The sequence below is a fragment of the Polypterus senegalus genome, chromosome 10 (genome assembly GCF_016835505.1).
Source record: "Polypterus senegalus isolate Bchr_013 chromosome 10, ASM1683550v1, whole genome shotgun sequence".
In the NCBI taxonomy this organism is placed as follows: domain Eukaryota; kingdom Metazoa; phylum Chordata; class Cladistia; order Polypteriformes; family Polypteridae; genus Polypterus; species Polypterus senegalus.
Window position 1 is genome coordinate 68,262,024 of NC_053163.1, and position 15,030 is coordinate 68,277,053.

Below are 15,030 nucleotides of genomic sequence, written 5' to 3' on the forward strand. Positions count from 1 at the left end.
GTTGGGCAGGTTTCATTTCGAAATTCTACACGTAATGGTCATAACTGGAACCTATTTTTTCGTCCATATACTAGAATAGACTTTTGCTCGATGCCCGTGGATGCCTCCCACGTAATTTAGTGCCTGCCCACATAAGGCCGTCCGTCAGCGGCAATCCAATAGAAACACTGCCGCTAAATATTCACGGGTGAAGGACTGTGCTTATGCAGAGGAAGATGAGATGGTCAGGGTGGTGCTTGGCACAAACTCAGCGAAACTGAGAGAGAAACTTTTAAGTGCCGGGTCTTAGCTAACATTAAATACAGCTGTGGACATCGCACGAGATGGCACCAGCACAGCTGGAAACCTTCGATGCATGTACACCGAGCGGCTCACGTGAAATGAACCAAAACCGAATTACACAATTGAGAAGGCAGCAAAAAATATGAAGCGTGTGATACATACAAGCATATTCATAAGTGCAGCTACTGCGGAAACAAATCACACGATGGAAAAAGTCAATGTCCCGTTAAAGGAACACAGTGTAAAAACAAAAACCCATGCATGCAGTGTGTCACGTCTCAGATAAAGAGGAAGACGAGCCGTTTATTGATGCAGTAAGAAACGAATCGATGAATGTTATCTTTACAATGTTTGACAAACACGGAATGTAACTTGAACACATCCTACAAATACGAACTTGATTGAAAGAAATAATGATAATCAAATCCTTGATGACAGCAACACTTCTAACACTCACAAAACAATTACTGTATATTGACACACGTTACGTTATTTTTAAAATGTTCCCTTTTCTTTTTCATAACTTCTTTAACATACTACTTCTCCGCTGAGTAATGTAATATTATATATATATATATATATATATATATATATATATATATATATTACATGTACACACACACACCTCGATCTACATACGCTCAAATAGATAAACCACACGCCATGGCCCAATGGTAGAGCCTTCGCCTCTAGCGCAGACGACCGAGGTTCGATTCCCGAGAGGGGGTGCACTGAGTATGTATGCACGCTTCCCGATTCACTTTACCTTCGCATCCCCTTGGTTTGAGACGTATAAAAAACTTACGCGGTTAACGCAGAAAGACTGATCACCATTTGAAGCTTTATGAATAATGGATACTTTATTCGCCATCAATGATTGTTTTGGTAAAGCCATACTCAGTGTTTTCATTAGATGAACGGTAAAAAAGTAAGAGCGAGGGGAGGGTGACTTATTGAGGCACGCAGGCAAAACCACAATAGCACGCGGGCTCGATGTACTGTACTGTAGTGCGCATCAACTCAATCTGAATTGCGGATCACATTTGAAAAAATATATCTTTTCAAGTTCTATTTAGTCCATATGTGTCAAACTCAAGGCCCGCAGGCCACATCCGACCCGGCGTGTAATTATATCCGGCCCCGAGATCATTTTATATCCTGTATTATTGTTATTAATGGCCCGGGGATATGAAGCGCTGGTAACACAATAAACTACAGATCCCATAATGCAGCGCTTCAGCTGCCTTGTTGAACACTTACCGCGTTAATCAAGTCTAGCTTATGATGCTGCAAGTTATTGCGAAGCTAGCCCACACGATGCCGAAGAGAAAAGTTGATTCTGAAAATAGAGCCTTTAAAAACCGATGGGAGGCTGAGTATATGTTTACTAACATTGCCGGTAAACCCGTGTGTCTCATTTGTGGAGCTAATGTGGCTGTAATTACAGAATTTAATCTAAGACGGCACTATGAGACAAAACATCAGGATAACCTGAAAGACCTGAATGCAATGCAGAAGATACAGAAAGCAGAAGAGTTAAAGAAGAATCTGACACTTCAGCAGACGTTTTTACCCGTGCAAAATCACAAAGTGATTTCAAGTGAAGCTGCTATTATGGGAGACACAAATGCACCAGTGCAACTTGCCCCACTTTCCCTGTTGCCAAGTAATGTTGAACCAAGTCGGCACAACGGTGTTCCCAAATACGCACTTTGCTGATAAACTGAGCGCACTGCGCACTGAGTTCGCACGGCGCTTTGGTGACTTTGAAGAACAAAAAAAGAATTTTGAGTTGTTTCGCAACCCATTTGCTGTCAAAGTGCAGATTCAGATGGAGGTGATTGAGCTGCAGTGTAATGGCACACTGAAGGCAAAGTACGATACTGCAGGGCCCGCATAGTTTATTCACTCCATTCCCGCAAAAATGCTCCAGCTCCGTCTACATGCGGCTCGAACCTTGTGCATGTTTGGTAGCACATATCTGTGTGAGAAGCTCTTCTCAGTGATGAAGACTAACAAAACAGCACACAGGAGTCGCCTCACTGATGAGCACCTGCAGTCCATCCTGAGAATCTCCACAACACAGAACCTCACACCAAACATAAACAAACTTGTTGCCAAAAAAAGATGCCAGGCGTCCAGCTCTGATAAAATGACATATGAGCAAAGACAACTGAATGATTTGATTTGTTATTGCTGAAAAGAACAAATTTTATTTATATTTCCAGGTTTTGTTATGCAGCATGTTCATATTTGAATTTGTATAATTTTGACAGGATATATTTTTATGGAGAGCAAAATCTTTTGGGATATTTAAAATTTAAGTTTATTTTTATATAAAATTACATAAGAGTAAAGAAATTTGAATGTTTGTTCTTTTAACGTTTACTTTATTTCTAACTTGTATAATTTAGACAGGATATATTTTTATGGAGAGCAAAATATTATAAGTTATTTAAGGTTTGAGTTGATTTATTCCGGAATAATATTCCTGTCTGTTTTTATTCATATTTATGTTCAAAAGAGTAAAGTTTTAAAAGTTTAGTTTTAGTGTGTTCAATAAATGTTTATCCTGTTCGGCCCACGACCTAAAGGGTGCTTTGGATTTTGGCCCCCTGTGCAATTGAGTTTGACACCCCTGATTTAGTCGACACAAATATCTTTGGTTGGAATGTAAGGCGAATTTACTCTTTACATTTGTATGGTGAAGAAAAATTTATGCAATGATGCCTACATTTAACTTACATTCCTACCAAAGATATTTCTGTCGACTAAATAAAAATTCCTTCTATTTAAAATTTAAATAGAACTTGAACAGATGTGATAGTTCATAATATCCATGCAGACTTGCACGTAAGAGCGGGAGTCATACGTTTTAACAAACAGCGTATTGCACTGATACAAAATAGCCTGCCCATTTAATTATTTAGGAATGGAAAGATTTTGTACAAAAAATGTTTTTCATTTTTCTTCCTTGATGAATTCTGCCATATATATATATGTGTGTGTGTGTGTATATATATGCATGTATATGTATATATATGTTTATGTGTGTGTATATATGTATGTATGTATATATATATATATATATATATATATATGCTTATATATGTGTATATATATTATATATATATGTGTGTATATGTATGGATATATATATATATATATATATATATATATATATATATATATATATATATATATATATATATATATATATACATACATACACATACATATATATATATATATATACTTATATATGTGTGTGTGTATATATATATTATATGACAGCAACACTCATTACTCACAACAGTGACAAAACAATTACATTGACAATCATGTTACGTTATTGTCAAAATGTTTCCTTTTCTTTTTCATTACTTCTTTGACACACTACTTCTCCGCTGCGAAGCGAGGTTATTTTGCTAGTGTATATATATATATAAATATAAATATATATATAAATATAAATATATATCGTAGATCCCGGAATATAAGCCAACTCGGTATATTAGCCGACCCCCTTCTCTACCTACTAAATTACATGTGATTTGCCGATGACCGGTATTTAAGCCGACCCCCTTCTCCAAGTAAAATTTTCTAAATTTCCTTAAAAGTGTCTCTTCAGGTATATTTATCATGTTTATCTGCGAGAATTTGAGACTGCCGGCATTTTTGATGGAAACCAGGAAGTGACTGCAGAGAAGTTTGGTAAAATGAAACCTTTGTGTTGAAACTATATACGCAAATACAGTACATCAGCGGGTGTATTTCCGGAGACTCGTTATAAATTTGATTAACTTAAATACGCAATACAGTGGACCCTTGACTTACGAACTTAATTCGTTCGCGAAGGCTAACCCATAATGCGTTCCAAACCGCCCACTGCAACACTTACTTAACCTTTTCATAATAAAAAAGGGTTGTATTATGTGCATAATTTACCAAAACACCAATAATTTTTCTAATGTACTAACCAAAAAGTTATAAAAAGTGCCTAGCCTACCAGAAGTAGGCTAGATTAAGCTAGGAGCATGGCGGCGCGCATGGTCGCAACGGCTTAGGGCTCTCCTTTTCAGTGCATTTTCTTGTTGTTTTTGTACTTTTTTTTTTCCTTGTTTGTGCACGATCGGTTCGGCGAACATCCGCTACACCCGTCAGAACCTTATAGACCTCGGTGTCCAGAGCCAGACATCCGTTTCGAGTGTTTTTCATCACACGCACAACATCCCAGACAACATAGCGAGACCAGCGGGCTCTCCGTGGATTGTTGTCGGGTCTAGGAGACGACACAGACGGAGGAGGGAAAGAAAGCAGAAGCGGGGCCGCAGATCCGGCATTATGCGAAGGCTAAACAAACAACCATACAAGCCCTATACAGAACTTTTTTTCTGCACTGAAGGAGCTGCTTTTAATCTCATTGTAGATGTGTATAGTGACAATAAAAAGCATTCTATTCTAGAAACAACAATTTCATACTGTACTGACCATTTAATTTGGCATCTTTGGGCTGCAGGAATGGAGGAGGAGAAGAATGAAACGGAAGGTGGTTATTGTTTAGAAGGAGCCTCCTTATGCAAATCTTTTCTTTGTAAAATTGTCGAGATGGTGGATATTAGCGAGATCGGTCACACGAACAGCACTCTCATATTTCCACACAATTTCCATCTTCGTTTCGCTTTCTTTCTTAGCAATTATGTGTCTTGCTTGCATGTCTTAATGAATTATATATATAGGTAAATCACTGCAATGACCGAAATTACATCCACAAACACATGTATCTGGGCTCCGACTGACGCTACTAACGCTCTCGGTTGTTTGTTTACAATCGCGCAAGCGGATACACGTGACCACATCCGGGTCGTAAACGCAAGATGTTGGTCGTAAATCAAAACAAAAATTTTTACTTTAAACTTCCCGATAATTTATTATAAATTTTATTAATAAAATCAACAACTAAAACACTTTTTGAATAAATTATTTATTTAATTTAAAGTACCGGCATGCAAAGTTACTTCTTCATCTGAAAGATGGCTCTGTGGTTTCGTCATTATTTACTTCCCTATTCATCTGCAAAACCGGCATTGCACTGGAAATCTTGAATCTGAAACGATACTCGCTGTATAAACCGACCCCCAAACTCCAAGCCAAAAATCTAGGACGAAATTCTCGGCTTATATAACGGGATCTACGGTACATATACTGTATATGTGATACTGCCCTGGATAAGTGGGTTAAGAAAATGGGTGGATGGGTGAATGAATATAACAGTATCCAAAAATGTATGATGTTCTAAGTAGAAAAACTCACAAGATACGTTTTAAAAAGCCTGCAGTTTACAAAAATAAAAAATGGCAAAAAATAAAATGACACGTTTGCTTCCTAGCTACATGAACTCTCATAATATACAGGAGCAACTTAATCCTGGCAACCATTCACTCATACACATTCTGTAAGACTAAAAAGACATTTAAATACTTACAATAGAGATCACCACTATTATAATGGTGAGTTTAAGGTTCTTCATGCACATTGCTCTGGCAAGATTTCTGCTGGTAGTTTTAAAGGTAACAGACTGAATAATAAAGAGGAAAAAAGAAATCAATAAAGTTGGAAAATCTAGGTGAAATTAATATATGTTGGTGAAATTAATAAATATACCTGCAACAATACTACTTACAGAATCTACAAGATTCTCTGTTTTATCAAGAAGCAACTCCAGCTTTTCTCCTCTTTGAGCGACAAGATCTGGAGGGTTGAAAAAAAGTTATATAGTTGTGCCATAACTTATGAACATCTACAAATGCGATTTTTGGCCATCTGGTAGTTACACTCTGTTGAGTGTATTCAGTGTAAATGATGGCAATGTGACATCTATTGTAACATATTTTGTAATGAATGTAGTATTAAAATGAATCACATTTTTGTTTCCATTAGATACAATTAGCATTGCTGCATAATTGAGACGGCACACAAACTGACTCTAGAACTCATTAAATAAAAAAAAAAAAAATAAATACCGAAAATAAAAAAGAATGATATGAAAGGCACTGATCTCATTTGAGAATATTAAAAACTTTCTAGTGCTTTGCTCTAATTAATGTGAAAGCAGCAAATTCCACTAACTGCTATATAAAGGGCACACAGGTTAACTAGGGTCTGACTGTGGGGCCCCAGCAGTCGTACCATTACCTATTTCTCTCTATGCGACAGTCAATAAGCTCCAATGGGATTAACACTACCCTTTATCAGTCTTTATTTATTTATATATATATATTTTTTTTAATTAAAAAATTTCCATTGTTATATAATAGTGTCAGTTACATATGCTTTCTCTTGGAATGAAAAATGAAATACATAATAATATATGACAAACACCTTGATACGGGAATGTAAATAATGACACTTCAATAAATTGTCTACATTTCATGTATAATCCAACAAGAATTGAAAACTGTTAAAAATTCTGAATAATTTCACCACCACCATTGTGGCTATGAGATTGGCAGTTTATGGAAAAGTGTCAGTACTTCATGGGAAAAATATTGCTAAAAGTAAAATTGATTTATTGGCCGTCCTAAACTCTGAAAGAAAATAAAAAATCCTTAACTTCTTAGTTTACATAAATATTGAGAAACAAAACGGAGTAGAATTTTCCAATATCTTTATATTTTCTGTAAAGTAAAATAAATAAAACTTGTCATTTTCACATAATAAAAATATGATTTGATGCTGCATTGTTTCAGTATTTAAATTCACTTTGGTGATATAAATCTTTATTGATGAGCTAAGAAAAAAGGAAGGTAAGCAGTTTATAAGATGAACTGATAAATATGATAAATATAAACAGTGACCATGTAAAAAGGTGAATAACCGTAACTAATTTAAACATAAAACTTACCAATGTTTCGGACCATTATGCCTTTGAGTTCATCAACCTGGTTTTGAGTTTCAGATATGCGGTCCGAGCTTTTAGAGTCTGAATGATGCTTCTAAAGGAAAGAGTAAAGGTAATACACTCAAATATGCTGTCATTATACCTTACAGTATGACAGAACTATTTTTGATAATTGAGCTTATGCAGAAATATAAAACAATTCCAACAATAATGCACTACATGGTAGAATTTATTTGGTAATAAATGTAACAACAAACAAATATTTTTGACAATAAAGAAGATTTTTGCCAAAGATGTGTAGTCAGGACTATTATAATATAGCAACAAACGTTTGTCTTAAAACAAACCTATTTCTTCATATTAAATATTACACAGACAACAGTTTTGTTTTATACATAGCCTAAAATCAAGGGTATCAAACTCAATTTTATTGAAAGCCATAAATAATAATATATTCTGTAAATCCAATGTGGGCCATAATCAATTGCGGATTTACAGGTCTTCAGCTCTATGTCTAGTTCACTTTCCAAACGTGCTTTTCTATGAATAGGGTCTGAAATATAAATTTAACTGATAATTGACTTAATGTTTCAATAAAATGTTCAAGTACTGCTTATATCCAGTTCCATTACAAAACAGTTGTCAAATACTAAATGATAAATGCAAATTAGTCAAAAACTGTGAATACTTAAGTCTTTAAAAAAGCAGAAGTGCTTATTTACAGGTTTATAGGGTCATTATTGCCGCAAGAATCATAATATGGAACATATCACACTATTCAGTAAAAATACTTTTATAAACAAATATAACTGACTTACATAACATAATTAATAAGAATTATTATATAAATATTGTTTATAATATAAATCTTAGTACTTCAGTCTGATTCAGTGCCTTATGCAATGCAGCATTAGCATTACTAGACATAAGGATTTGTTATGACAGCGGCCAAAATTTTTTAGTATTGATTTATTTTTTAACATTATTCCAAAACCCTTCACGATTATTCAGGTCTATTATGGAAGGACAGAGTTAGGAACAAACACTTTGTCACAGACAAACGTGTTTTTATTAGTGTGCCTCTTGTGTCTGTCTGTGTCGGGTCAAGTGCTGGTATAGCGCCTGTTGTCACAACTTGTATTGATGTGCAGTGCTTTCACGTTGCTATTCTGCCAGAGATCACAATTTGGTCTACTACCATTTCAATGGTGCAGGTACAAATGCTGAAAGTAGCCATTTTGGCAAAGTTTTCTCGTATCCCAAACTTTCTCCTCTTCAGCAATATGGCATTGACTGGGATATAAGGCAGCTCCAGAAAACAAAGAAATTGCTTTGTCACACTTTTTAGTCATCGAATTTTTCTAAAACATTTCATGAATTTCTTTTAATTATTACATGATGTGCCTCTAGAAACTAACATACATGTTAACAAGCCGAAAGTCAGTCTGATTTATACTGGACAGAGTTGGCCTAAATCAGATATGATTCTTTATCAAATCGTTCAAAGACTTTAAACCAATTATCCATTTAATTGTGATCGACAGATAGAGTAATAAAAACTTGTATAAAAAAAAAGTTTTGTTTTCTTTGTGTGCATTCAAAACAAATTAAATAAAAACAATGCTTATCTCATGTTTATATGATTTTTCTCAGTTACTCCTCAGCATACTACTACAACTCACAAAACGACATTGCTAAAACCACTTTGAACAATTCTGGGCACAACAGTTATTTCATGACTTTAGTGCATTATCCCTGCAAATACAGACATTGAAAATCCTTGGGGAAAAACATTTATTCCACAAGTTTTCAAGATCATACATGCAAATAAGTACAGGTACTCAAAGTACACTCATCAAATTAAAAGTTAAAATGTTCCTTCATATACACCAAACATGACCTGTACATAAAACCTATAACAATTTTGATTGTATTAGAGAACATCTATCAAAAACCAGGATTCCTTCATTTTTTTTCACTCGCTCCGTTTGTTGTACTTATGCTTAGAGCACTGTGAAGCTTATTGTTAAGACCAAAATAGAAGAGAATTTACACCCTTGGACAAAGACTCAAAGAGAAAAATGATCTACAATATATAAGTAATAGTATTAAGGTCTTAAATAATCACTACCCAAAAAGACCTCAGCACAACACCTGTATAACTGTGATTCCAGGCTTTTTTGTTCTTAAATTACACTGACTTAACAAATGGAGTTCTTGGATAAATTATTTGAGCCATACAAAAAGTTCTGGATATCTTTTACTATATCATTTTGTTTTCTCCTTCCCACCTCCTAAATTGTTTGACTTGGCTTAATATCCTCATATCCCAGTGAGGGTCATGTGAACATTCCAAACTCGACTGATCAGTTCACCCGATGGAGAAACACGTCTGGAATTGTGAGGAAACAGTCATAAAAATATTTTACTATTGCCTTTATGTCTAAATAAAAGTCAAATACAAACATTAAAATGTTTTTACTACAAACATTGCAAATTTAAAGTAACACTTAATATTTTTTTATTTATATAGAAATATATATATATATACCATTTGCGCATCAAGCAGACTGGAGAACTCACTGTTCATGGCATAGGGCAATGCAGTTTGTGCTCGAGAACCATAAGTTGTCTGAAAACGCTTTTTAATTTCATTAAGAAAATTGAATGCTCTGGACCTCTCAAAGTTCTGCAATTAAATTAACACAGAAATTGGTATTAGACATTCTACTACAAAACAATGACTAATAAACATTGCATCTGAAAGACACAAAAAAACTACAAAAAAAGTTGCATGGTTTTAAATCCACCCACTTTTAATACTTGCTTTATTTATGTTTAGTGCACTGTGAAGCTTGTTAAGAATAAAACAGAAGAGAATGTACACCCTTGGACAAATACTCAAAGAGAAAAATGATCTACAATATATAAGTACAGTAATAGTATCAAGGTCTTAAAAAAAATCACTACCCAAGGACCTCAGCACAACACCTTTATAAAACTGCGATTCCAGGATTTTTGTTCTTAAATTGCCATCAGCCAACTGGCAATAACCATTTACAAAGTCAAAAGGGAAAATGTTTTCAATTAAAATAATCAAACACAATAAAATAATGTAACTGAAGTCTCAGTTTCAGACAAATATATATGAACCTCCACAGAGAAATATTAAAACATTTACTTACATCGTCTGTAATGCAGAGATAAATGATTCTGTCCTGGCAAATGTAATGAAATAGATAACTGGAAAAAAGGACAATGTATGCAGTAAGTATACAGATTTCACCAACCAACAGACCAATTCTTATCCAATGTCTGAGGTAAATTTCAAAATAAACTACAGTAAGTTAACTTGTATAAAAAAAGAAAACAAAATCTTCAAAATACAATCAATTGAAAATAACTACAGATTAATTTTCTGGTGCTTAAAATGGAATGATTTAGTCTTTCACAAATAGGTAAAAATTGCATTTAATTAAATATTATATTCAGCTTCTTAACATAAAAACTAAATAATACACTGTACTCCTAAAATGCAGCAAAACTAAATGTCAATAAAATATATATTATTTATTTAGCAAACAATATTAGTATTCTACAGGTTTTGTTTAGTTGTCAAGATATCAGAATAATCTGTTCATAATATGTTTCATTAACAAAGGAGATCTCTGCTCTGAAAAACAACAATTCCACTTTAAGTGTATAACTATATTTCATATTTGTGTGAGAATTCGGCCAATAATAGCTGCAGATATAACATTTATTAAACACAGCAGAAGGTTAGTTTAGGCTGCTACTCCCTGTAAATGGGTGAAGGTGAATAGTGGAACAACACCTCTTTTTCACAGCTCTAGAATCTAGAAAACACAAAAATTTACAGCAGGACTACATACATTAAAGTCAGTACACCACCTGGATAGTGGGATGGCGGTAGTCTCCAGGATGATTATGTTACGCAGAAATATACCTGTGTAACTGTGACCTTGTACTTCATTTGTTGTGGTGTTCTAACTTTAAAGGTGAGATGACACTCAAAGTCAGAAAAGTCTCCAAGAATGAATAAATTGGCCCGAGTTAAGAATATAATTTTCAGAGGCCCAACTAACAGGTTGGATGATACACAAAGAAGAAACAGGTTGTGTTATTTAAGGCATTCTTTTGACAAACAAAAAGTTTGGTAATGCTAAGTGACGGAAAGTGTAAAAAATTCTGTTTAGAAAATGGGGTGAAGAGAATTTTTGAGGCACCCACCCCCCTTTGTTTATCATGTATTACATATTAAAGGCAGAAAACAGTGCATATATTTTACATGAGCCTACATCAGCCTGTAAACACAGTAAAAACTTACTTTCCATGGGAGTATGTGAGTTTGTTATTTTCAGAGGGAATTTTGGCTAGGACCTGCTCTGTCACCTCCAGGAAATTTCCTCCACACAAGGCATGTTTCGCCAAGACAGTTGTCCCACGAGCCACTACTGCAAATAAGATTGCCATTTCAAAGTGGCAAGGGGCTCAATTACCAGTGAATCTGATGAACAGATGAAAGGTTGACAATTCAGAAGGCAGATAAGAGTCTGTTAAAAAGAAAGCACAAGTAAATATGTTATACTGGATTCTACAAATGTATATTGTTTCATTTTTTTGAACATTTAATACTTTATCATTACATCACATACATCGTGTGTTTGCACCTAAATCAAAATTACAGAAGAGCTTGGGTTTCCTGCAACATCAAAATAAAGGGGTTAACAAAGCTCATAGACACATTTTTAATTGACCTTTTAACCAGTTTGTGCCATTCATAGTGATGCAGTACTAATTTAAATTGTGACACTCCAGCTGTGATTCAGTGCCATTATTTCTGCCTCTGCTATAAATCCTGTATGATTTATCACAGAATCACTTTACGACATTCATGTCTCTGGTGACTCTTCCTATGAAGTTAGTAGACGGATTGGGAGAGCATTGGGGTTGGTCATGAGGTTGCTGGAAAGGAGTGTGTGGATATCTATGCAAAAAGACGAAGGTCCAAGTCTTTAGAGTCCTGGTGCTCCCGGTCTTGCTATATGGTTGCGAGACATGGACGCTATCCAGTGACCGGAGACGAAGACTGGGCTCCTTTGATACTGTGTCTCTCCGGAAAATCCTTGGGTACTGTTGGTTTGACTTTGTGTTGAATGAGCGGTTGCTCATGGAGTCCCGAATGAGGCACATTACCTGCATTGTAAGGGAGCATCAATTATGTGGCGTGTTTCCCCGGGGGTGATCCAGCTCGTACGATCCTCATTGTTGGGGACCCGACTGACTGGACCAGGCCAAGGGGTTGCCCATGTAACACCTGGCTGTGGCAGATAGAGGATCATTTCCGGGGGTGGGACTGGACCACATGTCTGCCTAGGGGGTTGCAAAAGGGATACCGAGTTGTTTCGTCGTGTGGTGGGTGCAGCACAGTGCATTCTCCCCAACTTGACTTGATTACCAATGATTAAGTGATGTGGTACAGAAGTGCATACATTAGCACTGCTGCTTCCAGGACCCAACATTTCCAGTTTTTAATCACCTACCCACTCATCTGTGTGCACGTTGCACATTCTCCCCGTGTCTGCATGGGCTTTCTTCCTACGTGCTCAGGCATGCAGGTGATGTTAACTGACAATTGTAAATTGGTGCTAGTGTGTACTTAAGTGGTTTTGAGATTGACTGGTGCCCTGTCCACAGCAGTTTCCTGCTTCTGTGGCCCATTTCTGCATCAACCAGGTTTGTGAATATTATAACTATATGACTAGCTACGATGAACATCAGGGACAAGTCTGTTCATGCTTGGTTTACAATGAGTAATGTTTTTTAATAAAAGAAAGTATCCATTTTCACTTGACAAGAGATGAAAAGTTTCTGTCATTAAATGATTTATGCTGTTGAGGGCACTATGGAGCAGACTATGTACCCAAAAAGACACCCAGAAAGGGATGGGAAGGGAACTGTATTATACAAAAATAAATATACAAGGGAGTGTGAATGAATGATAAGAACACAAATGTGAAACCAAAAGGATAGCTATACCCCTCTAGGCCTTGCTGAACAATTCCAGGATAACTACCACACTATACAATGTAAATGGCTCTTCCTAGCACTTAATTTTCCCATTAACTGGACAAGCAATTACTTATGTATCTCTTTCAATTCCAAATTCATCTGACTTTGGAAGTGAAGGCCCTTATGAGGCTAGTCCTGAGAATACTTCCGGCACAACAACAGCCAATCAAGAAGCACTCCTTGATCACCATGGTTCAAACTGAAATTCCTACAAATGCTACAATTCACAGGAATCTCTATGGGAACATGAACCACAGCAACAAAATAATGATGCTTCTGCTCACTAACAGCTTAGAGAATAACTGCTCCAGTAGAGTTAAACCCCAGCTGAAATCTGTAGCCATGATATTCCATCCATAGCATATAATTTGTGTAGTTCTCTCTATCCACCTGTTCTCCCATTACAATATACACAAACAAAAAAAAAAAAAAATAACTTAATGCACCTATTACTTTAATAGCAGCAGCCAGTTAACAAGAATTCCTAAAACCTGGATGTGTCAGATTGAGTAGTGTCTCTACATTGGCCCAGCTTAAGTGATAGTAAATGTGCAGGGGAAAGAAAGCCCATCCAAACTGGTTCCTGCCTTTTGCTTCTTGGATATACACTACTCCAACGCCAAACTGAGGAATTACATGGAGGCAGAAATGGATGGCTTAATAGAACACTGGACCAATAAATGTAACACAATGAGTCAGTCAGCTGTGGTAAATGAACTCCACATTTACAACCTGGTAGTTTAGCCACACCATGCATCTATTGTATAATAAATGCTGAAATATAACTTAATAAGGATCTAATCAGACAATATCCTCTTTTACATTGTTTTTCTATATAGCAACAAACAAGACTGTTTTTAGATTGCACAATAAGATGTTTGTCCGAATTTGAGAGTGCGTGTACATTAGGGTTTCCTCCCAATGGCCTTAGCACTGGGTTCGAAACAGATGTATGGATGACTAGTGTTTAAAAGTACAGCTATCACAATTGTTTAAAACTAATCACGTACATTTTACTCATCAAAACTTTAATTTTAAATTAAATAAAACATTTTGTTGAGTCTTGTTTTGATGCTCGCTTAATTAGGTACAACGTAAAATAAATGCTGGTACAGTCAATAGTTGTCAGCTTCTGGCGTTGGTAAAATACAGCCATTTATTTATTTCAAAATATCCCCATGTACTTGGGTTTGACAAATAATCTCGGCGACCGGATTCTGTTTTGTAGTCACTTCAGCTAATTGTGAATGCGATTAAATAATAAACGCTACATCTGTCAATATGTCTAGCAGTTGAAACTGAAAGCATCTTCAAACGAAAAACGCTGGCCCAAATTCACGCGATTTACTTTACATGGGTCTAACATTCTACACATTGTGTATAAAAGAATTTCACAGAAGTTTATTTCATTTTCCTTTTTTTTTGTGTAAAGACTGCGCATAAAATCAATGAAGACCTCAAAAGAACTGTTATATAAACGAAACAAAGCATATGTTGGGTAAATTAACATGTAGTAGTTCTATTAAACAAATTTTTACTTGAGCCTCTCTGCCTGAATTTTGCAGTATCTCCCTATTACACAATCACGCACAACAAATTCAGGTTAGTGTTACGTTACCTAAAAGAGTTGGAGTTGTCTCTTCAACCTCCACAGACAGGCAGGTTTTTCTTAAATTGAATTGTTTATATTCCCTTTGCGCACTACTGGTTCCGCATATGTTTGTTTTCCCTGTCTTTTCACAAGTGATAAAGCC

At 35.6% G+C, this 15,030-nt stretch overlaps 1 protein-coding gene across 1 annotated transcript in view; it reads right to left on the minus strand.

Annotated features, from left to right (window-relative positions):
* Positions 1-15,027, minus strand: part of sybl1 (synaptobrevin-like 1) — a 27,051-nt gene extending 12,024 nt beyond the window's left edge. Inside the window, exons 1-7 of the mRNA XM_039765915.1 lie at positions 14,895-15,027; positions 11,532-11,757; positions 10,369-10,426; positions 9,735-9,872; positions 7,187-7,277; positions 5,966-6,033; positions 5,768-5,860 (exon numbers count right to left, since the gene is read on the minus strand). Of these exons, the coding sequence (XP_039621849.1) occupies positions 5,768-5,860; positions 5,966-6,033; positions 7,187-7,277; positions 9,735-9,872; positions 10,369-10,426; positions 11,532-11,677 (594 nt within the window). The 5' untranslated portion in view covers positions 11,678-11,757; positions 14,895-15,027. The remainder of the gene's footprint in view (positions 1-5,767; positions 5,861-5,965; positions 6,034-7,186; positions 7,278-9,734; positions 9,873-10,368; positions 10,427-11,531; positions 11,758-14,894) is intronic.
* Between the last annotated feature and the right edge of the window lie 3 nt (positions 15,028-15,030).